The 24,499-nt window shown below is 43.5% G+C and overlaps 1 protein-coding gene across 1 annotated transcript in view; it reads right to left on the reverse strand.

Moving 5' to 3' along the window:
* Positions 1 to 24,499, reverse strand: part of TRIP11 (thyroid hormone receptor interactor 11) — a 485,462-nt gene that overhangs the window by 282,564 nt on the left and 178,399 nt on the right. The window contains exon 5 of the mRNA XM_086937682.1: positions 24,037 to 24,105. Coding sequence (XP_086793808.1) covers positions 24,037 to 24,105 — 69 coding nt within the window. The remainder of the gene's footprint in view (positions 1 to 24,036; positions 24,106 to 24,499) is intronic.

Here is a 24,499-nt window from a genome sequence, read left to right on the forward strand (position 1 = left end):
TGAATCACAGGATTTGGTTTGTCTGACCAAGTTGAGAGGGTTCCAGATGCAGACGGAGCAGGGACTCAAGGAGATTAAATAAGCCACTTTTCTATATAGGAATAAAGGTATATCTCAGATTAGTTGCTGCATGTTCAGTTGAGAAGTCATAAAGAAGGGGAATCTCTGGTGGAGCTGTTGGAAAACAATAGTGCAATACACATATCGAATGGTTAAGAGTCAGGCCAATACTCATCCAGAACAATGACAGAATATAATTAACTGCAGGACAATTGTGCCCGGCAAACAACCACTAAATACCCTAAATGAATGAAAGATCCAAGTCAACTGGTCTTTTTAGCCAGCAAGTGCAGTACATGTGGTGGGCCAACATGAGAAACTAAGTATCATGCACCCCTGACATGGCAGGAAAGTTCATCGAGGACTGGAAACCAAGGTGAACATCTCACATCAAAGCCATTTATAAGCAGTGGAGGACACGACAAGCTAGTGAATAGTAACAAACTGTTAGAAATGACAACCATTTACAGTAGAAGAAGAGTAATGGGTGAAATTGGACTTAGGAGGCACCATGCACTCTTGGACTTGTTGATATGATATCTCTTGGCTCTTGTGGTGTGGCAGAGTCACCTGCTGAAAATGTCATTAGTAAAGAGCGGTACTGCAGAATCTACTTTTGAAATCTTCAGACTTGGGGGTCTCCAGCTTTATCAAGTCGGAAATATATGCGCAGAAATTAGGGAAAAAGCATAGAAGGGAAACAGCCAAAGATACTAAATTATGAGCTTAATAAGACTGATTCAGCTGTGGAAGTGCAATATCCTTTAATGTTTACTGTTATGGCAGAAGTAGGTCTAGCCTCTACGGCGTGCTGAACATATGGAGACCAGATGGTCACTTTTTCCATGGGCTGGAAATTTGTACTTGTTAAAGCAGATGTCTAAGAAATACTTCATTAAAGAGGCTGCTAGAGAAACAATGATGGAGCATTTCCTTTCCCATTCACACATCCTAATTCCTGATATCATCCAACAATTGGTGGTCAAATGGAGACTAAGAGAAGTAGGAAGTGTGAATTCAAGATAAGCAAAAATTCTAAGTGGGCTTCAGGTTGAGGAGGTTATTCGTTGACAATTATATTTTTTGTTAATGCAGCAGTTAACAGCACAGTTTGTTCCATTTCTACAAGTTTTAAATAAAAATTGTTATAATGGCACTCAAATTATTTAACTTTAAAAAATGAAAGTATGATGTGCCGTTCCCACAAATCATACATGTAAACGGCCAACTAGATTATATGTGATCTGTAAGCACTTAACGTGTTGAGCAGTCTTGATAGCTGGGGAGATATGGATAGTGACACAAAAGGACTCTGGAGCAAACCTTCAGGAGGATATCCAACTTTTTACTCCCCATAGCAATAGCATGCTATCCATTTGAAACTAAGGATCAGGAACCACAAGTTGCTCTTACAGGAGCTGATTGACCTGCTTGAAATCAAGGTGCTCTACAGACAAAGTCAAAGGACAATTAGGCACCCTTTTCAAAAAGTTTATGCTCCTGGATGACCTTCCCCCATCTGCTTTTGAAGCATCTCCAGCCTAAGACTACTTGCTTTGGATTCTGCTAACTAGGATAATTTACTGTATGCACAATGAAACACTGGAACGATCGACTCCTTGAAGATCCTAATTCACAGTGAATGTAGAGGGATTTTGTTATCTTGGCATCCAAGGGAGTAGCGACAAAGGACAAGTTTTAGGAATTAACATGTGTCCTGGTAAGATTTAGGGGTACTGGTGAACATCAGGCTAAGCCCCTGTCACTTTTTGTCAGAGCTGCTCTACTTAAAATTCTATCCTAAAAAGCATATTACAAAAAGGTTGATGCATCACTCTGAAATATTGTATGGAGGACAAAAGCTTCCCGATGTATCAATGCCTCTCTTTGTATGAAAGAGTTACAGCTCTACCCTGTTTAAAGGGCTAATATTGGTCGACTCACTTTGTAGTAGCATTACATTAGTAGTTGTCCTCTATTCTGATAGCTAGGCTGTCCAAGGGTAATAAACCTTGCTACGATTTTTGCATGGTTGAGCAGGATTAAAAAAATTGCCTCAGACCACAGTTTTGTAATAAAGGCATGGAGAGCAGCAACAACTGGAATAGAAAGGTAGGGTCAGAAGGAAGGCTGCACTGTGAAGTGGTGCTATGATTGGCAAATTTACCAAACTGTGGAGGCTTAGGGATCTGAGATGTTTCAGGAATATTATTATTATTGATCATTTGTAAAGCGCAACATCCCCCTGGCATGCATTTTGGCGCTATCAACGTTCAACAGTAAGATCAAGGGGGAGCGAACAGTTTTATTCTTCTGAATAAGGCAGACTCCATCCTACTTTATTTATGAACGAGCTAAGTGTTTAGGCCCTTCCTAAAACTAAGAAGATCTCTATTTGTTCTAAGGGAGATGAGCAGCTTGTTCCAGGATTGTGCTGCTTTGACTTGAAGTTTCCCCTCCTACCCTAGTTTTCCTAAATCTGGGTACACATACAAGATTAGCTGACGACGATCTCAGCATCTTTGCCTGTTTGTAGTCGGTGAATTTATCCTGTAGGAGTCTGGGTCCTGAGCTATTAAAGGCTTTATGACTATGCACAACGCTTTGAAGATGCCTCTTTCTTTTAATGGTAACCAGTGAAGTTATTTTAGGGTATTTTTAGCAGACCCAAACTATTTATTAACTGCTAGTTTGGCAGCCATTACCTGTGTTCTATGGAGTCTCTTATGCAGATAATCTGGGTTTCCTAGTAGGAGGTCTTTGTAATTGTCAGTCCTACTTAATACTGCAATCTGTACAGCCATCTTTCTTGCTGGCTGTGGAAGCAAGGGGACAATTTTCATCAAATCTCTCGTAAGGCCATGGCAGGGCGCTACTATCCTATTAACCTGAGCTCCCATGGAGATTTTTGTATCTATCTGTACTCGTAAATTTCGCACTGATTGAGCTGTAATCAGATACTCATCTTTGGTCCACAGCCAACAATTATTTGGAAGTTGACATGGAACTTTACTGGGTGAACAGCACAAGAACTCTGTTTTGCTTCCATTTAATTTTAATATATTATTACTGAGCCAATCCAATTTGCCATTTCTGATAAGCAAACATGGAAATCTTCCAACAGGCTGGGGGTCATCTTTATTCAGAGATATACTTAATTGGGTGTTGTCTGCGTAATTTCTAAAAGACAACACAAAAGATTTCATTAGGGTTAGTAGGGGGCGTAGATACACATTAAATAGAATAGGACTTAATGTTGACCATTGTGGTACTCCTTGCAATAGCTCCTTAAACGCTGATCATAACAGGAAGAGAGATAGCTTGCCATCTCTCTGATAGATAGGATTCACTCAAATTTAGGGAAGTGCCTTCCACCCTATCTCCATCAATATATGGAGTAAGATTTGATAGTTGACTGTGTCAAACACCACTGGCATATCTAATAGAATCAAACTGCAGTATGTCAACCGTCAACCCACCTCCTCAGCTCATCTGTTGCCATGATTAAGGCTGATTCTGCCCCAGGACTGGTGCCGAAGCCCATTTGTTTTGGTTCAAGTAATGTATTGGATTCTAAGAAATTTGCCAGTATTTTACTGTTGTGCTTTTCTATGATCTTGACCCGATAGGGGAGCTGAGAAATTAGTTGAAAGTCACTAGGATCTTGTAAATTACCTTGTAGTTTCTTCAATAAAGGAGTGACTAGTGCTTTCTTCCAAGCTGCTGGAAAAGACCCAGTCACATGATTGGTTACAGATTCTTCGTAGGTCTGGCAATATTAATTCCCTCTATTTTTCCAGATTTTATGTGGTACGGGATCTAAAATGGAGCAGAAAGAAATTTACATCACTAACACCCTAAATTCTTCCTCATTTAACAGGTCTATTTTTGCCAACTTTTTACAAGGATTTATTTGCTGTAGGGTCACCTTAGAACTGCCAGGGGAGCTCTAGGGTATATCCATGGTTTTAGGGTTTTTCCCTTGCCCCGCTGAATTCTCCTTGCTAATATCTTTCAGAATTAGGTCTACTTTATTATGATAGAAGGACGACAATTTATTGCATAGTTCCAGCGTTAGTGCTACTATTGCACAGTACTGTCCTGGTGACCGAGCTCCTTAAAAGCACAATAAGGGCCACTGGGTCTAGAAATATATTGATGAGGTGGTGAAGTATCCCTTTCTTCGGACGATTCCTCTCACCCACCCAAAGGTGGCATGCTTCATCATTGGGGATCTCCTCGCACTATGAACCTAGTTGTAGTGCGAGCTCCTTAACAATCTCAAAAACCTTTTCTGTTTTCCTAACTGCATTGGTAATGGTAGTAGTGTAACTTTCTTTTGCTTTCCTGATTTCTATCTTAAATTTTTGTAGCACAACTTTTAGTAATAGCGTATCTTTATCTGTGTATGCTTTTCACCATTGTTTTCCTGCTTTTAACACTCAGTTTTTCTTTCCTTCAGGGATTCCGTATACCATGGGACTGAAGGTTTTTGTTCTGATAACCTTTTTTTTGGAATACGTTCATTTATTTTTCTTGCAATTTCATTCCGTAAATGGTTATAGCTTGTATCTATTGTCTATTCTTCCTGAAAGCAGAATGTAGTATGGAAAATTTTCCTTCCTTCCAAATTTCGTAATTTTGGCCCAGCCTTCCCTGTACCGTCACTCTAGCGGTTTTTGAATACTGTTTTCGGTTAAGCCCAATTAGTTTAAAGATGATCAAATAGTGATCTGTCCAGCTAAATGGGACCACCTCCTCTACTACTACCATGTTTTGAGGCACCAGTACCAGATCCAATGTGTGCCCTCTTTAATGTGTGGGCCCTTTAACTGATTGGTCTAATCCTAGAATTTCATATGAGTCGAGAAAGTTATTATTTTGGGTATGAGCACTAATAGCATGGAGTGAGTTAGGCTTCACTTTGAAATCAGGTTTAAGAGGGTTTGAAGGTCATTTAGTGAGTTACCTGGGGGCCTATAGTGGGGAATCCCTGTTAAAACTATTTTCTCTCTTCGTTTCAGGGAAAAGTCCAACATTTCCATCACCTGAACATCCTCAAATGGGAGTATTTCCATTTCCCATTTTTGTTTGAAAATCACTGCTATTCCCCTCCTCTTTTGAGGGCTCTAGGCCGATTTATTACTTTGTATCCAGGTGGGCAGGTGAATCCTAAGTCCACATCTGCACCGTTAGGGATCCTGGTCTCTGTTATAAACAACATGTCCCAATCAATTGAGTGAAGTAGAAGGGAATGCTCTTGTGTATGTTTTACCAACGACCGCGTATTAATGTGACCATACTTAAGGGCCCCACTTTTTCCCCCAATTCTCCTTTCCAGTACCCTTCTCCTCGAGCCTAATCTCCCCTCTTAGTCTGATGGTTTAGTCCAATTATTTATCTAATCTAGTTATTTCTTTATCAGCTTTTGGGTTCAACATAACTCCTTACCTGAATATACTATTCTTCTTGTGTTCATCGAGGTTTCCGACTTCAATCCGGCAGCATGGCCGGCGCTGGCCAATTTCGGGACGCTGATGGGCGCAGACGGGTTTGCCTTTGGCGCGCTATTCAAGTGGTCGCGCCAGCATGCGGCCTATATACCCCCTTCCTGTTCCCAGCTAGACCACTCACTGCTGATGTGCCAATAATGGTGGCCATCAAGTGGGTTCGATAAAAACAAGAGGTAAAAGGTAAAAAGCCTTCAATTTCACCCACTCCCTTCTCCAAATTCAGTTTTAAAAACAGTTTTCCCTAAAAACAATCCCTCATTTTCTATGTAAAATCTTTGCAAATTCTAACAAGGGTTCAAAGCCTGTTCATAGAACAGCATAATCACAGCATTTTTACTTTCTTAAATATATGAATGTGGAATACTGAAACTAGGAGACTTGGTTGGAAGGTATGGAATAAAATCTCTTGGTGTGATGAGAGGGGCATGATCCAACACAAATTGAGCTCTTTCACAATTACTGATTTAGACATGCACTTCAAAAGGTAGTCTTTAATTATGTGCATTCCTTGTTGAGAATGCAGCCATGTCATTTTTAGAATGTGATGTGTTTTACTAGTCAGTTGCTACATGGTCTTTGATATGAACGACTTGCTTCCCTGTTGGGCAAATAAACTGCTTCCTTCTTAAATACTCTGGATTGCATCTTTACAATACTGGCGACGATGGACCCAACAGGTGATTGAGAACCCGGCGTGATACAGATTTCCATTTAAAAAAAAAAAAGAAAAACCTCGACAGTGAGTTTTTATTCATCTGGACTTCCGATTCTTTTTCTTCGTGTGATTTCCTTGACTCTTATGGTGGTGATTTCTTTGCGGCACTCAGCGGCAACTACATTTTAAATATTTATTATTCTTTAAGGTTTGCTGAAGTTGCGCTTACCTTCGTTAGTCAGCGTGTTTTGAATCCTGCACGCGAACTGCGCGAGCTGTGCTGGAGCGTGCCTGCCATTTCTTCGGAACGTTTCATCGTCACTCCAGCAACCGGCACCAGCTCACAGCCTCTGAGCGCGTCTTGTCGTCAGCGCGTTTTGTTTTCAGCGCGCATTGTCGTCACACGCAGCCACACGCAGAACGCACATTTCTCGTTGCTATGCAACCGTGTCCTTTGCCGTCCTGACGCGCATTGCTGTTGCTAGCAAGCTACCGAAGTGCGTTGTTGTTTTTGACAAGCGCGTTATTAACCTCTCATTTTGCGCATTTCACGCGCATTTCACCACGTTTACCGGATGGATTGAGGCAAGTCATATTTTTATGTTTTGATGCAAATTTGACCATATGTTTACCGTAATCAGCTGGAAATCATCCCTATTACATTGGAATTTATTGATGTTCATTTGAAGAAAAGAAGTTTGCTTTGGGAATTGAAGTACTCAAGAAAAGTAGTACGGAGGAAAAGAAAAGCAAAAAGCAACAGAGAAGTTTGTTCTCGTTGTTATTTTAATTCATTATTTTGGATTATTATTTTAGATTGTTGTGTTAGCTTATTTAGTTAACTTATTGTGTTAGTTTGTTTAGTTATCTTGCTTTTCAGCATGTCTTCTTGTGCCAGTGGAATGAATCAACCTCCCCAATTTTTAAGTGAGCAAGGTGAACCAATCTTACCATGGAAGAAGTGGAAACCTATTTTTGACTCTTATTTGCTTGCCATTGTTGGGGAGAAGTTTTCTGCCGTCAGGAAACAGGCTGTTTTGTTGAACAATCTTGGTATCGAAGGAAGAAATATTTATGATAGTTTAGACCCAATACCTATTGGTAGAGGTGCTGGCGAACCTTCGGATGTGTATGAGATGAGTGTACTTCTTTTAAAAAATCATTTTGGTGCACGCATTAATGTTGTCATGGAAAGACACAAATTTTTCATGCGCACACAGGCTAAGTGAGAGAGTTGGAAACTATGTTGCAGCGCTTAAATCCCTTGCACAAACTTGTGATTTTGAACTTTTGACTGACTCTCTCATTCCCGATCAACTTGTTCGCTGTACCAATGATCTCAAAATCCAGGAAAAACTTTTGTCTAAAAATCCAAATTTGAAAGAGGCCATACTTATTGTTGAAAGTGTTGAACATACCTCTACTTGGGTTAAGGAGATTAGGAAGGGTCCTTCTCAAACTGATCCTGTTTCCAGTGTGAGTAATGAACATCGTCAAATTTCTCAACCAGAGACTAGTGTTGCTGCTGTTAGCAAAGCTCCTTCCAAACAAGAGAAAACCACTCTTAAAGTTGAAAGACCTAAACAAAGTTACAATTTTAACAATTTTAACAAAGAGAATAAGTTTAGATGCCCCAGATGTGGAAGCGTGAAACATGGACCGAACTATCCGAACTGTTTTGCTAAAAGTACTGTTTGTAGAAATTGTGGAAGGAAAGGCTACTATGCTAGGATGTGTAAAAGAAACAAAGTTAATTGTATTGATGATGATGAAGTATACTCTCAGGATGCTATTCATTGTATTACCAATGATGCTGTTAATGGCGTGAGTCAAGTTGATGATGATGAAGTATTTATGCCTTCTCGTGACATCCAAATTGCCAACAAAGTTGTTCCCGTACTTGCTGACTCTGGTTCACTGTTCACTCTTATCAGTGATAAATTTTGGTTTACCAATTTTGATGGAGATAACAATCAAACTTTTGGCTCCTGATATCAATCCTGCTGGGTATGCTAAACAAAGGATTGAGGTATTAGGATACTCCATCCAAACCATTGCTTTTAAAGGCAGAGAAACTGTTGGTAAGGTTTACGTCGCAAAAAGGGGAGATAACCTCCTTGGGTGGCGTCACCAAAGGAATTTAGGAATTACTTTGAATCCAAACGCACCTGAACAGGTTATGTTAGTTTCTCATTTGGGTGATTTTTCAGACATTTTTGAGAAATTTCCTGAGGTTTTTAGTGAAGATTTGGGTTTACTGAAAGGTTTCAAGCACAAGATAATTTTGAAAGGGAATGCCAAGCCTGTTGTACATAAGGTTCGGAAGGTGCCCAATCTCATGTTAAAAACTCTTCAAGTTGAAATTGATAGGCTGTTGAAGCTTGGTGTAGTTGAGGAGATAGAATCCTCAGAATGGCTTGCACCAATTGTTTTGGCACCTAAGGACAAGGGTACCAAAATTAGGATGTGTGTGGACCTCAGGAGTTTAAATGGTTCAATTTGGGTTGACAGGCAGCCTCTGCCTAATATCAATGAGATTTTGGCAAAGTTGGGTGGTGCTACTGTGTTAAGTGTTATGGATCTGTCAGCAGCATACCACCAGGTCTTATTGCATGAGGAGTCAAGACACTTAACTTCATTTGTAACTCTCATTGGTGCATACAGGTTTATTAGGATGCCTTTTGGTTTAGCCAGCGCAGCTGCTTGTTTTCAGAGAGTCATGAAGAATGTTTTATCAGGGATTGATTCTGTTCTTTTCTTCCAGGACAACATTTTGGTCCACGGGATTGACGTTAGCAGGCATGATGTAATCTTATTTGCTGTTTTGTCTAGACTCAAGGAAGCTGGTTTAACCTTGAAACGGGAGAAATGCAAATTCAGGGTTAAGTCTGTGTCTTATTTGGGGCACAACATATCTGGGGAGGGTATCAGTCCAAAGATTGACCTTGCGGAGGCTATCCTTCAAGCTCAACCCCCTTCTAACAAGGATCATGTGAAATCTTTCAATGGATTGTCGGAGTATTATTCTAAATTCATTCCAAATGTTGCTAGTGTGATGCAACCAATTAGACTTCTTCTTAAAAAGGGTGCTGTTTTCAATTGGAACAAAGAGTGTTCTGAGGCTTTTGAAACTGTCAAGTCTGAGATTGCAAAGATGCCAACCTTGGGGCATTTTGATGTGCACAAGAAAACTATTTTGTCCACTGATGCAAGTTTACGTGGTTTGGGGGCTGTTTTGTCACAGCTTGTGGATGGTTCGGAAAAGGTCATTGGTTTTGCGTCTCGTTCTTTGAAGGGTGCTGAGGAGCGATATTCTGTCATTGAGCGTGAAGCTTTAGCTTGTTTTTGGGCCATCAAGCATTTTAGGTTCTATTTGTGGGGACTACCTTTCGTCGTTAGATCTGATCATAAACCTCTTGTGCAGTTATTCTCGTGTAGGAATGTCGAATGTACAACTCCTAGAATTAAGAGATGGGTTGAAGGACTCATGGTGTACAATTTCTGTGTTGAGTACTTACCTGGTCTTAAGAATGTCCCCGTTGATTTTCTCTCTAGGTCACCCCTTGATAAGTTGGTCATGTGTGATTCTGATTCTCCTACTGTTTCTTGGGTAAGAGAGTCTGCATTAAATGAGGTGGAATGGGAAGATAGTTTTTCTGATGATCCTGCAAGGAATTTTGTTTTGGAAGCAACGGTCAATGGTTGGCCTGTTTTGAAAGAAGTTCCTGATCCTGCTAAAGGTTATTGGAATGTAAGGGATGAATTGAACATTGTTCATGGTGAATTATTCAGAGGCGACAGATTGATTCCCCCTTTTGGAATGAGGGAGAAGATAATTAACTTAGCTCATGAGGGACATTTAGGTCGTAGCCTCACCAAAGCAAGGGTCAGGGAATCCTATTGGTGGCCTGAGTTGGACCGTGAAGTTGAAATTGTTGTCAGGAACTGCCACATTTGTGCTGGTAATGATAAATCCAGGAAGGTGAACACCGCCCCTCTTTCTCCTGTTGCTATACCTGAACGTCCTTGGTCTAAAGTTGCTGTTGACATTATCGGACCCTTTGAGAACCTTGGACCCTCTGAGAGATTTGTTGTTGTTCTAGTAGATTACACTTCGAAGTGGTTGTCTGCTTCCTGTATGGGTGCTGTTTTAAGTAGGAATGTTATCGAGTTTTTAAAGGATGCTTTTACTTGCGAAGGGGTACCTGACATATTGGTCTCTGATAATGGTGTCCAATTCACCTCCCAGGAAATGTCTGACTTTCTGAAGGATCTATCTATCACTCATCATAAGACTGCTCTTTATTCTCCGTAGGCAAATGGCTTGGTAGAAAGCATGAATAGGTTGATTAGGGCGTGTGCCCAGACCGCTTTGGAGAGAAGGCTTCCTTTGAAACTTATTCTCAGAGAAAAACTTTGGGCGCACAGGAACACTCCCAATAGTGTAACTGGTATTTCGCCTTTCAAGAAACTCAAATGTAGAGTTGCTGGTTCCAAGCTTAATCCTTTGTTGTTGTCCGTTAAGGATAGAGGCTCTGTGCTCAAGGATTCTAGGTTGGAAAACTATCAAGATAAGTACAAACGCAGGTTTGACGTTTTGAAGGGGGCGAAGAATTCTTCCTTGAAAGTGGGTGATTTTGTTTTTGTCAAAAAGGCTGTTTGGTCCCCTAAGGGTGTGTCAAAGTTTTTTGGGCCTAGGCGAATTGTAAAGGTCATGAAGAATGTGGTTATGCTTGCTGGGGGAGATGTCTGGAGCATAGTTTGTCAAGGTGTGTGGAGGGGGATGATGGTGTTGGGAAACCTGGTCCTATTCCTTACAAATGTGTTGTGGAAACTGCTCCAGTGAAATGCTCGGATCTTGAACGCTCGTTCCAACTTCCTCAAGATGTGCATGTTTCTTCTCGTGGGACAAACTCTAGAATTAGGAGACCTCCTTTGTATCTTCAAGATTACTATCCTGAGTGACTTATTCCTTTCACTGGATCTCTGTCTTCTGCTTGTTCCCATTTCTTTTTCCTTTTCTTTCTTGTTTTTCATTTCTCTTTCATTTTTTGTTATTATAATAAGGGAGATGTGTTGTATCTTTACCTTTAATTATGTGCATTCCTTGTTGAGAATGCAGCCATGTCATTTTTAGAATGTGATGTGTTTTACTAGTCTGTTGCTACATGGTCTTTGATGTGAACGACTTGCTTCCCTGTTTGGCAAATAAACTGCTTCCTTCTTAAATACTCTGGATTGCATCTTTACAATAGTACTCTTGGCTGGAACCTTACAGACCAGTCTCCAATAGAAACAAGGGTGTTGCTGAATGAATCAGAGCTTTAAGCGAACTCCCAAATCAATAGGATGTTTGTCTATAATCAGGGTCATGGTATTAGGCCATCGGCAGCTGCAGCGCTTTACACATAATTATTATTATAAACCTAAGCAAATGGTGGGTGGCGGACTTCAGCTCCATGGAGGATGAAGAATGGGCTAAGTCTCATCCTGGGGAAGATGCCTTACTATGTAGCTTCTAGATTATACAATTTTAAATGTTGCACTGAATTTATTACAACAGACCAAAATTGCTTGTAACCAACCTGGTTGTCAATCCCACCTCTATTAGACACAACAATGTTGGCAGTCATATTTATAGACAGTATGGGAATTGGGACAGTATGGGACAAATGGCATCTTTTGGAATGTTTCACCTGTCTTTTGCGTACTGAGTTCCTGTTTTTAATGGTATGCTGGAATTTGTTTTTACTGGTTTCGTGTCTCTCCTCATTTTTACACTGCTATTCAGTGTTAAAGTGCAAGTGCTCAAACGGTACATTGTGTTATGATTGGTTTTCCACGATTGGTATATCTGATTTACCAGTAAGACCCAGTAAAGTGCACTGTGTGTGCCCAGATCCTATAAATCATACTACTAGTGGGCCTGCAGCACTGGTTGTGTCCAGTGGGTCTCAGACCTGCCACTGCAGTGTCTGGGAGCACTTTCAACAGCCATGTCGACCTTACAAATAAGGCACCCTCATGGTAAGTGCAAGGTACCCCTATGGGCATGGTGCAGTATGTGTGTTATAGGTAGGACATGTGTTGATAAGTTTTCTGTCCTGATAGTGAAATACTGCTGATTTCGTTATTCACTATTGCAAGAACTAGCTCTACAATAGGCTAACATTGGAGCTGCCTTTTGACATGTGTTAGTTTCAATTGGGAACAGCTAGAGATTAGGAATGTAGGCGCTGTGAGCTCAGAATTTAATAACATCTTTTAGTGAAGGTGTTTTTTTAATTGTGGGTTTGAAAATGCCTCCTTGAGTAAAAAACTTTTAGAAAGTGGGCATTTTATTGCTTGACCATTATGTGTGCCTCTGAAAGCTTGTGGATTCAATGTCTGGGTTTGGACTGACAGGGGCTGTTTGTGCATTCACTCCAGACACTCACACAAAGGGAGTTGAGGTGGACCTTGCATATGCTGATGGGCCATCCTGGGCTAGAGTGGTGGGAGGAGTTGCCACTGACACCTGGGGGTTAAAATCAGACTTACTCCTGAATGGCTATACTGGGTATCCAGGGAGATTTTGCCAAAACACAGAAAGATCCTTTATGGTAGGAGTCAAGCTTGTACATAGGGATTTAGCGGTGGTTGGCTTAGCTCTATTATAGATCATTGTGCTGCATAAATCAGATGGAAAGATAGTTCTATGGCTATAGAGAAGCTGAAATATGAGGGCTAAAGTTGCCCCAAGAGATAGGAAATAACAGGGCACCATGAGGTAATATCCCAACGTTATCAGTGGAGAGATGGCAAAGTGATTTACCAGACAATGCAGATCTGTATAGAACATAACATCGGATTCAGATGCACTGCATACTCCTGATGCTCCTTTTCAACCCACTTACTGCATATTTGGCTTGAAGTAAAACTTATCAGTTAGATAATAGTTAGTGTACCTCTCTTTTACCCCAATTATTGCTGTGATGTTACAACCATGATAACTTTGTGATACTTATAATATCTATTACTAAAACAGGTGCTGTTCTTCATTAAGAAGTGAGACTGGCTGTGGTGTTTTAATATTCAATTATATAATTTCAATTCCACTGGCTGCAACTACAAGAATGTATCCAGTTTCAGAAAGTCTGCTTTTGCTTATAAGGCTGTGCATCTGTTTAGCCCCTTCTACATAGCTATCAAATAAAAATATATTCTGGCTTCAGAGGGTTACTTAGCAAGGACATCAGTACTACAAGAGCCACTGATTGTGGCTGGCCAGAAAGATCAGTGTTGAAGATAGTGTTGGTGGACAATGCAGCATAAGGATGTGGAGATGATGGTGTTCAATGCATGACTGGGTGTGGAATTGCCAGTGCAGCCAGAAGTGTATAAGGATGTGTCATCAAACCTCATAAAAAAAGTAGTAATCACAGCTGTCTGATAAAAGATCTTAGAACAAAATATACAATGGATGAAGATTTTTCAGAGAGGCAAAAGTATGTTGAATTTCAAGAAGTAAAGGAGGGGCCAAAAGCAATTAAACTCTACATACAGGCTGGAATGAAATATGAGACTATAAAACAAATTCCCTCCTTCCATGAAGTAACACCTGTGCCCATGTTATATTTGTTTTGCACCAGGGAACACAGAGTGGTTCCAGGTCTTCACTTCTGGGGCTCCTCATCTTAAGGGGCCAGAACAGGACTGAGCAACCACTTCTAGACAAATAGTAGTCCTGTGGATATTCTAAGAGGGGGTTTCCTTCTAGAAAAACCATCTATAATTACCATATGCCCATGAAGGGAGTGGAATTCTGATAAGACTGGTTCAGTATTCCTGGGACAGGGATGTCAAAGGTCACCAACACAGACCATCTGCAGCCGCCAGTGGCTTCTAATAAAAAGCTGTATGATGTATAATACAGTAAAAATCTGTATGAAGCGGGGGCGTGGCTGACCGAGCAGCGTGATGGCCGCTGAATAAGCGAGCTCCGCCGACTGCAGCATTAATCCTATAATTATCCTACAAGATCTTAGGGCACACTCAAAATATCTGCACGACGTGGTGGCGGTTGATGAGAGCGACCGGCGGATACCTTTTTCCTGCCTGCAGCGTGTGTGGTTTGGAAGTTGCGTGCTTAGGCTACTTGCGCCGGGACGACGAGGTGACGGAGGCCAAGGGAAGCGATGTCCGGTCTGGGCGCCTGACTCCACTTAAGCCCGGGGGCGAGAGGGCCGCACTGGAAGTGCCACACACCGAATCGGCGGGGTCAGCGGATTTGCACCGGACATGCGAGGGAGGTAACGCGACTCTCCTGCCCACCACAAGTAAGATGCAGGGATGTGTATTGCCTGACAGCGTACTTTAAAACATCGAAGCTGGAAGAGTTGAGGGAGGCCCCATCTTGGTTTGGGATGGACTGTATGCCCGAGAACTGTGCTCCCTCCCGCACTGCCAGGTATAATGCCATGCTTTCGGCCTGTACCAAGCCTTGTTGTTGTCTGTGCTCCCGTCAAGCTGTAACCAGTTGAGAGATAGACACCTTAAAGACTCTCACGAACCTGGGTGCGAACAAAGATCTGCTGTTACGCGTCGTACCCAGCCTGGCCTGATTGAGTCAAGATGGCGGCCAGCTGCTGAGGGCGGGAGGGGACGATCGGCCACCGGGCAGTAATGGGCTAGCCCTGAGTGAGGTCTGGTTGAAAACGCTACACTCGCAGCATTGCGCACTGCGACACCAATTCGCGGACTGAAGCCGGGGGCAGGGCGAGGGGCCGGTAAGCCTCAGTGGCCTGTGAGAATTGCTTGCTGAAACCCTGGGCAGCGTCTGTACACTGGCTGGGCCTCCTGCTCTTCTACAAGCGCTGTGGCGCAATCCGCGTGGCCGAGAGACCGACGGTGATAGCGGCTGAGCCCAGTTAAATAACTGCCTGTCTAGCTACTGTGCCCGTGCTGACCTGCTGTGTACTGTAGACCCGGCTTTCTGACATTCTTGCATGGCCCTGTGAGTATCCCCGGGATATTGCACGCGGGCTATTGTGGTCAATACACTGGTGAACCGGCAGAACCGGGAAGATGGGCAAAGGGGACCCCAGACAGCCGCGCCTCACCTTTGAACAAAAGCGCTAAAACAAGCAGCCATCCCAGGACCCCGGAGATGCTGAGTCGGGGGCAAAGGGTGACGAACAGAACATTGATGTGAAGCAATTGATGTTAGAGGTGCGTTCTAGCCTGCGGAGCATAGATACGAAATTGGACTCAATGACCGCCCAGTTGGATTCGGTGAGAGCACAGGTCGGCACGCATGAGACCAGAATGGATTGCCTAGAAAACCGCAATACTGAATGCTGTGAATTCCAACAGGACTCTAAAGCACAGTTCACAAACATGGAAAAACAATTGAGTTGCGTGCCAAAGCTGATGACTTGGAAGCGCGTTCTAGTAGATGCAACGTCCGAATCTCGGGGATTCCGGAAACTACGGCGATCGGGAAAATGGAGATCTTCATCACCGACTTACTACATGAACTGTTCGACCCTAACCTGTCGCCTGTGTTCACTGTGGAGAGAGCTCCCAGGGCCTTGGGTAAGAAACCGCCGGTTGGAGGAACACCAAGACCCATCCTCGTGAAGCTGCTAAATTACCAAGCCAGGGATCTCATACTCAAACTGGCGAGAGAGAAAGGTAAAATAACACACAAAGGCTATCATCTCTCCTTCTACCCTGATTTTACGCCCCTGGTGCAGGCGGCCAGGAAAGAATTTGTACCGGCGAAGCGCCTACTACTGCAGGCGGGCCTCCCATACTCCCTTCTATATCCTGCAAAACTACGAGTAGTTCACGAGGGGACAGCTAAATATTTTAAAGACGCTCACTCCGCTCTTAAATTTGCGAAGCACATTTGTTACTCCAAAACAAGGAGGAAAACTGTGCCTGACGGGGACACGGAGGCGAGATTGAGTGACAATGACTAAGCACTAATAGCCCCTTGCGGTAGTGAAGTGGGTGGAGGGGCTCTGATGGTCGTTTGGACATATGTCATTGTGAGCCTCACCCTGCAATGCAGTATTCAACTGCCGCTAAGACTATAATGTGCGCTCGGAATCATTCCACACTGTGCCACTGCTGGGTGGCTCTCTGGTTTAGCCACGGCGGACTCCAACACTTTCTACAATTAAGTGCCTTAGATCTTACTTGAATATATGCAGTCACCCTGTGCAAACGGGGCTGTATGCTCGAGATGCCTAGCCCCAGAGGGGTGTCTCCCACTGTTTACTGGTTTGGATGTTTTTATGCTTTTTGTGCTTTGGGGAGGGATTCATCACAACCTGATTGGGGGGTTGGTGTGGGAGGGGGAAGGACGGGGGGAAAGGGTTGTTTGGCTAAAGGTTGATGCTTCGATACTATGTGTTTTATTGTTCATATATATGGTCGAAATATGGTTGGGCTGGATGATGAACATTGTGACTCTGTAGTAGGCAAATGGGAGGTACCAGGGTGTTAACGTGGAATATCCAAGGCTTACAGGACAGTAGAAAGGCAAGACTACTCCATGCTATCTGCAAAGGCACAACATTGACATATGCTTTCCACAGGAGACACATCTGAATGTCTCACCATCACCCAGACTCAGGCATGCTAGATGGGGCTCCGTATACTCTGCCATTCTTTCAAATTATGCAAGGGGTGTGGCGATACTTGTGAGGAGGGGCCTTGATTGGAGAAGCACTCGATAATTTGTGACACAGAGGGAAGATATGTGGTGTTGCATGGGACTCTATTGGGCAAACAGGTGGTGTTGGCGGCGGTATACGGCCCCAATGTAGATGATCCAGAGTTTTTCAGGAAAATATGGGCCCAGATCAAACTAATGCACTGCCCGACGATTATTTGGGGTGAAGACTTCAACGTGGTGCTTAATGACTCCTTAGATCGTAAAGGTGCCCCTAGGCCACCACACCTACATGCCAACAAGGCCCTAAACGACATACTCAGGGAGGGCTCGCTGATAGACATTTGGAGGGTACGACACCCCATGAGTAGGGAAGGCACATGCATTTCTAGTCATCACGTGCCTGGTCTAGACTGGACTTTTGGCTGGTCACTTCAGATGTTGCTGCATGGACTGTGAGCGTGGAGGGGATGGCCCGATCGCTATCCGACCACGCCCCTTGTCTGTTGGTATTAAAAATCCCGGATGTCCCCACCCGCGCCTTCTCCTGGCGCCTACCGCCACATGCCTTCCTAGATGCTGCCTTCACAGAAGAAATAAGGGCGGATATTGTTAGTTACTTTGACAGCAATGTGGGATTGGTGTCTACAGAGTCGGTACTGTGGGATGCGTTCAAGGTGGTGATCAGGGGGCAGTGCATAGCACGTCAGACGGGTATTCTCAAGGCTATTAGGGGTACCCTAAACGCGTTGGAAAAAGATCTCAAAGACCTTGAAAGATCATTTTGTGATAATCCCACCCCTGAGGTTGCGACACAAATAAAGGCCAAGCTGTTGGACTATACTGAGGAAGCGCAGCGCAAGCTTAAATTCTTGGGTAAACAGGCAGAGGCGCGTAGATATGGTGAAGGGGATAGGCCCAGCAAGACACTAGCCAGGCTCATTTCTGCTACGGCTGCGCCCGCCCACGTGCATACCATCATTAATCCCAAGGGTGACGTGATTATAGGCCAAGAGGAGATTCTGTCGACATTCGCCACGCTTTACTCAACATTGTATGAATCCACGCATGTTCAGACGCGAGAAATGCTTGAATCCTACTTAGACTCCATTGCTCTAGTCTGGTTTAACGATGCCCATCGAAAATATATGGACCTCCCGGTGACTGTCCAAGACATCGCTAAGGTTATTAAAGGACTACCCTTGAATAAAGCCCCAGGCCCTGACGGACTCACCACGGCCTTCTACAAGGCTTATGTAGAGGACCCAGCGCCGAGGCTGCATGCTGTCTTTACAGAAATTCTAGTGGAGGGGAAGCCCTTATAGTTACGCCTTTAAAGCCAGACAAAGACAGCAAATCCCTAGATTCCTATAGGCCCCTGTCGCTCATAAATGTTGATGTGAAGATTTATGCAAAGATCATTGCGGATCGCCTTTTGCCGATGTTGCCAATGATAGCCCTCCCTGGCCAATCGGGGTTTATACCGGGTAGTGCAACCTCGCATAACTTACGGACTGTCTTCTCAGTACTACACTACCTCCACCCAAACGAACAGGCCGCAGCGATATTTTTGGACGCCACTAAGGCCTTTGATTCTCTTGAATGGCCCTATCTTTTCAGAGTACTGGAACGCATGGGGTTCAGCCCAATTTTTATAGCGCTGATTCGCTCACTTTACACGGCACCCACGGCGAGGGTGAGAGTGAACGGCCTCATATCTGCCACGTTTTTCTATTTCCCGAGGCACGAGACGGGGTTGCCCCTTATCCCCGCTTCTATTTGCCATTGCAATGGAACCACTGGCGGCCAGAGTTCGGCAGCACCATACTGCGCGTGGGATAAGTTTTAGCACCCGAAGCCTATTGATTTCATTATATGCTGATGACGTGACATTGTATGTCTCGAAACCAGCTGAAAACTTGAACCCGTTGCTCCGTGAATTTGTAAAGTTTGCTGGACTATCAGGCATTTCTATAAATTGGGCCAAATCGTTCATTTTTCCGCTAACTGACAACACCTCAGAGGTGCAGTCGGACTTTCCTCTCCGTTGGGAGGCGGATGAAGTTAAATATTTGGGGGTGTGGATCAGCTGCAAACTCCAGGACATCTGGACCCTAAATTTTGGCAGAGCGGTGGCTTGGCTTGAAGAGAAGGTTGCCATATGATCAAAGCTGCTGCTATCTCTTGCAGGCAGATATTGCCCTAGCGAAGATGGTGGTTTTGCCGAAGTTCCTGTATCTCTTTGTTAATATTCCGATCCCCTTGATGACGCACTTTTTCACTTGTTTGCGATCCCATCTATTGTCTTTGGTGTGGGCAGGCGGACAGGCAAGACTATCCTGGGCGCTCCTGACATTGCCATTGCGACAGGGTGGCATGGGTGCGCCCGACATGCACCTGTATGCCTTGTGTGCGCAGGCCCAATTTGCACATTTTTGGGCCTACCCCACTCCCTATCAACCACATGTGGCGGTGGAGATGGACTCGGTGGCTCCGCTTCCAATACGTGTAGCCCTCTATCACAATGCTCCAAGACCATCACTTGATGTGGATACTGCTAATATGCTGCGCTGGGCCTGGCAGGAATTGCGACGGCGGGCAGGTCTTTCTATCCTATACGCGCCGGCGGTCCCTCTCAGGCAGAACTCAATGGTGCCATGCCTAGCCGAGGGTGGGGGAGACGTCTCCCTGGCAGGTATGCAATTACACACATTTGCTGATCTTTATCCTAATGGCACCTTCCGAGATATGCAACCGGCAGAAGATGGTCCGGCCCTATCCTTTGCAGACAGGTTCATGTACCATAAACTGAAATCTTCCTGTAGAACTTTCGGTGACCGCTTCCCTGAGGAGCCTCCTCCACTTCAAGCTCTCCAGAACATACTGGCCAGAGCCTCCCCGAAAAAGTTGATATCACGTTTGTATAATGCAATGCAGGAGCAATCCCCCCTTGTCATTCCAAACTCTATGCAGCTGTGGAATGCTGAACTCGACCCGCAGCTGTCTGAAGACCAATGGACATTTTGTTGTAGGCAATTAATGGACCTTTCCCCTAATTACAAGCTCAGGTTGATTCACTTCAAATTCTAGCATAGATTCTACCGTACCCCCGTCTCTCTCCATCGTATGGGTCTGAGAGAGGACAGCAAATGCTGGAAATGTGGCGCAGAGGCCGCCTCCTTCCTCCATGTGGCTTGGAGCTGCCCATCCCTCCATAACTATTGGACGGCAATCTTCAATGCCATAAATCAGATCCTTAAGAGAGCTGACGCGCCATCTCCGCTGTTGGGATTGCTGGGGTGGGTGGCTGGCACGGAACCCAAATGTCGCAAGCTACATGCCCTCTTGCTGTTATACGCCAAACGCCAGGTGGCGATCCGCTGGGGGCGCAGAACCCTTCCCAAATTCGCAGACTGGTTGTCGGACGTGACTTATGGACACACTCAACTTGGAACGTACTGGGAGATCATGCCGACAGCCTCTCGCCCTCGAGACATCTGGGAACCATTCCTCCAGTGGGTGCGAGACAGGGATGAGTCGATGTCTCCTGGGCCTGTGGGCACATCATTGACTGACATGGCTGCCACAGTGCGGAGTGGTGAACGGGACACAAAGACGGGGCTGCCGCCTCTGGTGAGCTGCCAGTCTTTAAAGTTCTCATATCGGCTACAATGCTTGTGTCTGCATCGCATTCTCTGTCTTGTGAATTTGTGAAATACCCCCTTGACCTCCGAAAAACCTATGTATCTATGTCGTGATTGTTTGTCATCGCAACGGTCACTCGACCGCTAATGATATGGCCTTTTGTACCATGTTTCTGCTATTTAAAATGTGATCTACATAATTCATTTTTGAGGCATTGCCGACAGCCTAAGTTGTTATACTGTTTAAAGAAAACATGCATCCTTGTTTCTGAAATTGCAATTGTACGAGATTTGCTAACTGTACTGTATGTGTTATATATGTATAATGCAATCTGCTTTGTGAGCTTCCATTCTTCAAATAATAAAAAGAAATAAAAAAAATTTTAAAAAAATCTGTATGAAGAATAATCAAAATGTCTGTCAAGGAAAATGGATTCTGAAGCCATAGGAACAGTTTCTGCATACCAAGATTTGAATGCTTAATCTGTGATCCAAAAGACGCAATCCTTCCCTCTGTTCTCATCATAAACAAGAGCCACATTGACCATTGTCCTCTCAGTCATGTAAGTGTGAAGTGGAGGTGGTTTTTAGGTCTTGCCTGACAGCGAGCATCTGGTTTTGCTGCGAGGGGTATTGTTTACAGTAAAGGGCTCAGAGACCAGACATTGCTTACTTTTTTGTTAATGGCGTTGTCACTCTTCTTTTCTACCTCCTAACTGGCAAACGCAAACCCGAAGTCACTTGCGTTTCTTTCTGTAGCGAAAGGACCAAGCACAGATTGATTCTCTTTAATCAGTGTCTATCCGCCACTCGTGTTATGATTCGGGTACTATTTTGACTTACCTATCCATCTCACCCCTTATCCATATTGTTGTTCTCTTCCTTCTTACCCCTTTCTCCATGTTGCTGCCCACACACTGCTCCCTATCGCCGTTGCTTAATGGTCCAGCACGCCTGCCTGCCCCAAAAAGACGCAGCGATAAGTGGTAGCGCCATAGCGCTTTATGTTTGCTGATGCTTTTTTCATTTGTTTAGAGCAGGGAATGCATTTGTCGTGAAAAGCACCCCTTCTCCATGTTGCTACCCAGGCACTCCTCACCATCGTCGCTGCTTGATGGTCCCGGCCGCCTGCTGAAAAAAGCACTATGGCGGAGCGATAGCTGGTAGCTCACTGACAGCTCTCTGAAATGCTCCCCGTCGTCTTGTTAAGAGTGAGCCTGATTTGGGTCTTTTTTTGCAGAACGAGCCGTGCCAATTCTCTCCATAGCCAGGCTTTCAGTCCTGATGTTTGTAAACGTGTCTGACTCGTGACAGAGAAGCCTTTCCATCAAGAGCTTCAGTTCCCCCAGCCTGCAGGCATGGGTAGAACAGCAGCCTTATCAGTGGCATTCTGGTGAGCTCTGGCAGCATCTGCAACAAGCAGATTTTAGGTTCCTCTTCGAGATATCTGAAGAACATTCAGTTGCATACACAGGGAAGTGCCAGCAAAAGTACTTCACACAGGAACCCTTTTAGCGTCTGGCTGCGGGACTGGAAATTCCCACACAAACTTCCAAATATTAATTTTCTCCTAACAAATCTGTAAGTGCAGGATGAATCACTATGGAACGAGAGAGCACTAATACAGTGTCTATTACAACATGTCTCAAGGGGATTGCGCTGCAGAAGCCTGCGAATTTAAAAGGCTTTGCAACGGTGGGTCAATGTACTTGCTGCCATATGTTAAGCTTCATAAAACAAACAATGGCAGAGGCAATAGGTCTCAGCTACTAAAGAGCTATAGGCTATGTCAATGTTATGTTCAACCATGTTATACAGCTGCCAGGCTGATGTGCAGTATGGATGAAAGTTAAGAAAAAAAGCTCTATGACAAGGCTAGTGCTGACTACATCATAGCTCTGTTTTCCCTTTAATTTCAGGCATGCAGCACAGCAGCCACAATGCAGTACAAAATGATTAAAAAACATTGTCAAAGCTAATGGCTCTCACATAGGCGAAACCTATTGGCTTTGCAATGCTTGTTACTAGGGTCACTTCTCAATTTAATTTCACAAAAACGATTACGCTCATGGCCATTTGCGCACAGTACTTAAGCTTCTGTGCTTCGAGATGGGATCTACATAAGTATCAGTGGTCACACACAGGTGAGTAGCTCATCATAGACCTCATAGAACTTAGGCAGTCTCTTCATATTTTCGGGAACTCCTGTCTATAACGAAGAGTACACCCGAGGGTTGGGGGACTAAAATAGAAGTGTTTACTTTTCTTAAACCATTTGTCAAAAAACACATGAAACTCCTTCGGGAGATTAGCCCCAAAAATGTTCTATTACCACGTGAGATAGGGCTAGAGTGTCTTTCTTATTTAACTTTTGCAAAATTTGAAAGACGGACAAGTGCCACAGGCCAGCCAATATGGAGCACAAACTGAAAACTGATCACTGCATTACATGCATATCTTAGACAACCAGTGATAGGATGTAGTGAGCTTAGCAAATAGGATGTAGAAGCTGGCAAAGTCAAATAAGAAATCCAAAACTCGCTTCTACATTCATATTGCCTTTTAAGAGGAGTAAATGAGGTAGTACCTATCAGAGAGGATGGAAGGTCAAGCAGGCTATAAGAGTGGCAGGTCCTGGGTACCTGGTGTTATTGTGCTTCCAGGATGTTTTTTACTTGTTGGATGAGCTGCATCATGTCCCTCTTAATTGTAGAACAGAAATTCCACACATAGAAGTGCAGGGAATTTAGAGTTTAGGCATAATGCATAGGAAATGAAAACATTGTTGTACACCAATAGTTTTTTTGTTTGCCATTGGTGATGATGCTTCCTGTATTAGCCTCGTAAGTGAGCCGGTTTCGCCCATTTGCACTGGAGAAGACAATCTTATTTTACTACAACCTACTTTGAGCTCTATAGCACAAGTATTTTTTATTTTCTCCAGGACAACATGATACAAACATTAGATGACCAAAAACACTGCCAGATGTGCAGCAGTGAATTCTTAATAAGGAAAGAAATAAAATCGCAAAGCCTTAATAACTGTACAATGCGCAAAATATATATAAACAAATTGTAACATAACATATTTAAAGATGTATATTTTAATATTAGGGAGGGTACATTTCAAAATTCTTCTTGATTTGAATTTGCCTGCAGAAGTTCTGATAAGTAGCAACAGGCTGTTCATCTGCCCATATTCCGTTGTTGTTAAAGTACATCTGCATACTAATTCAATTACTGGTTTACAGAGATCTTTCAAACGTGCATTTTAAGTACTCCACTACTTAAAGCAGAATCGTTTAGATGCTTTTGGCTAAGAATACAATGTGTTTAAGTAAGTCACTAAAGTTCTCATTTTTGGACCAAGAAAAAGACCCTTTAAAATAAAAATGTTTCAGTTAGGGGAAGGTAAATCTAACTAATTTTAGTCATGTCCTAAATGCACATATTTGCTGAAGAACCATAATAATAATCAGTAATGAATTAAAACGATCTTACCTTAATTGCATTCTGCAAACTGAAAACTTCACTATTATCTGTTTTGTCTGTTCCTTGGAATTTTGATGACTAATAAGGGTGAGAAAATAGATGTATTACATTGTTTTAATGGCACAAAATGTGCAATCAAGAAAGAAAAACATTGAAAAAATGCCTGTATCAATATATAACAAAGTAACTTACCTGCAAAACTGGCTCTCCGGCATTTTAATCTTTTATACTGTCCACTAAGACAGTGAGTTCATAGTATAAATAAAGATTATATGGTGTAGAAACGAAGAATCAAACCAAGTAAAGAGGACTATCACATTAAGTCTTTGGAAATACTTATTAGTGAGATGGGTGTGAGTCAGAAGGTATATGTAGCATCAGGTTACATTTTTGCCGGAGTGGAAAGGGATGAGACAAACTCTCTGACAAACTGTGAAATGCTTAAAGCCCAATCTTGTTCCACAACAACCTT

This window comes from Lissotriton vulgaris, chromosome 9, assembly GCF_964263255.1.
Source record: "Lissotriton vulgaris chromosome 9, aLisVul1.2, whole genome shotgun sequence".
Classification (NCBI taxonomy): Eukaryota; Metazoa; Chordata; class Amphibia; order Caudata; family Salamandridae; genus Lissotriton; species Lissotriton vulgaris.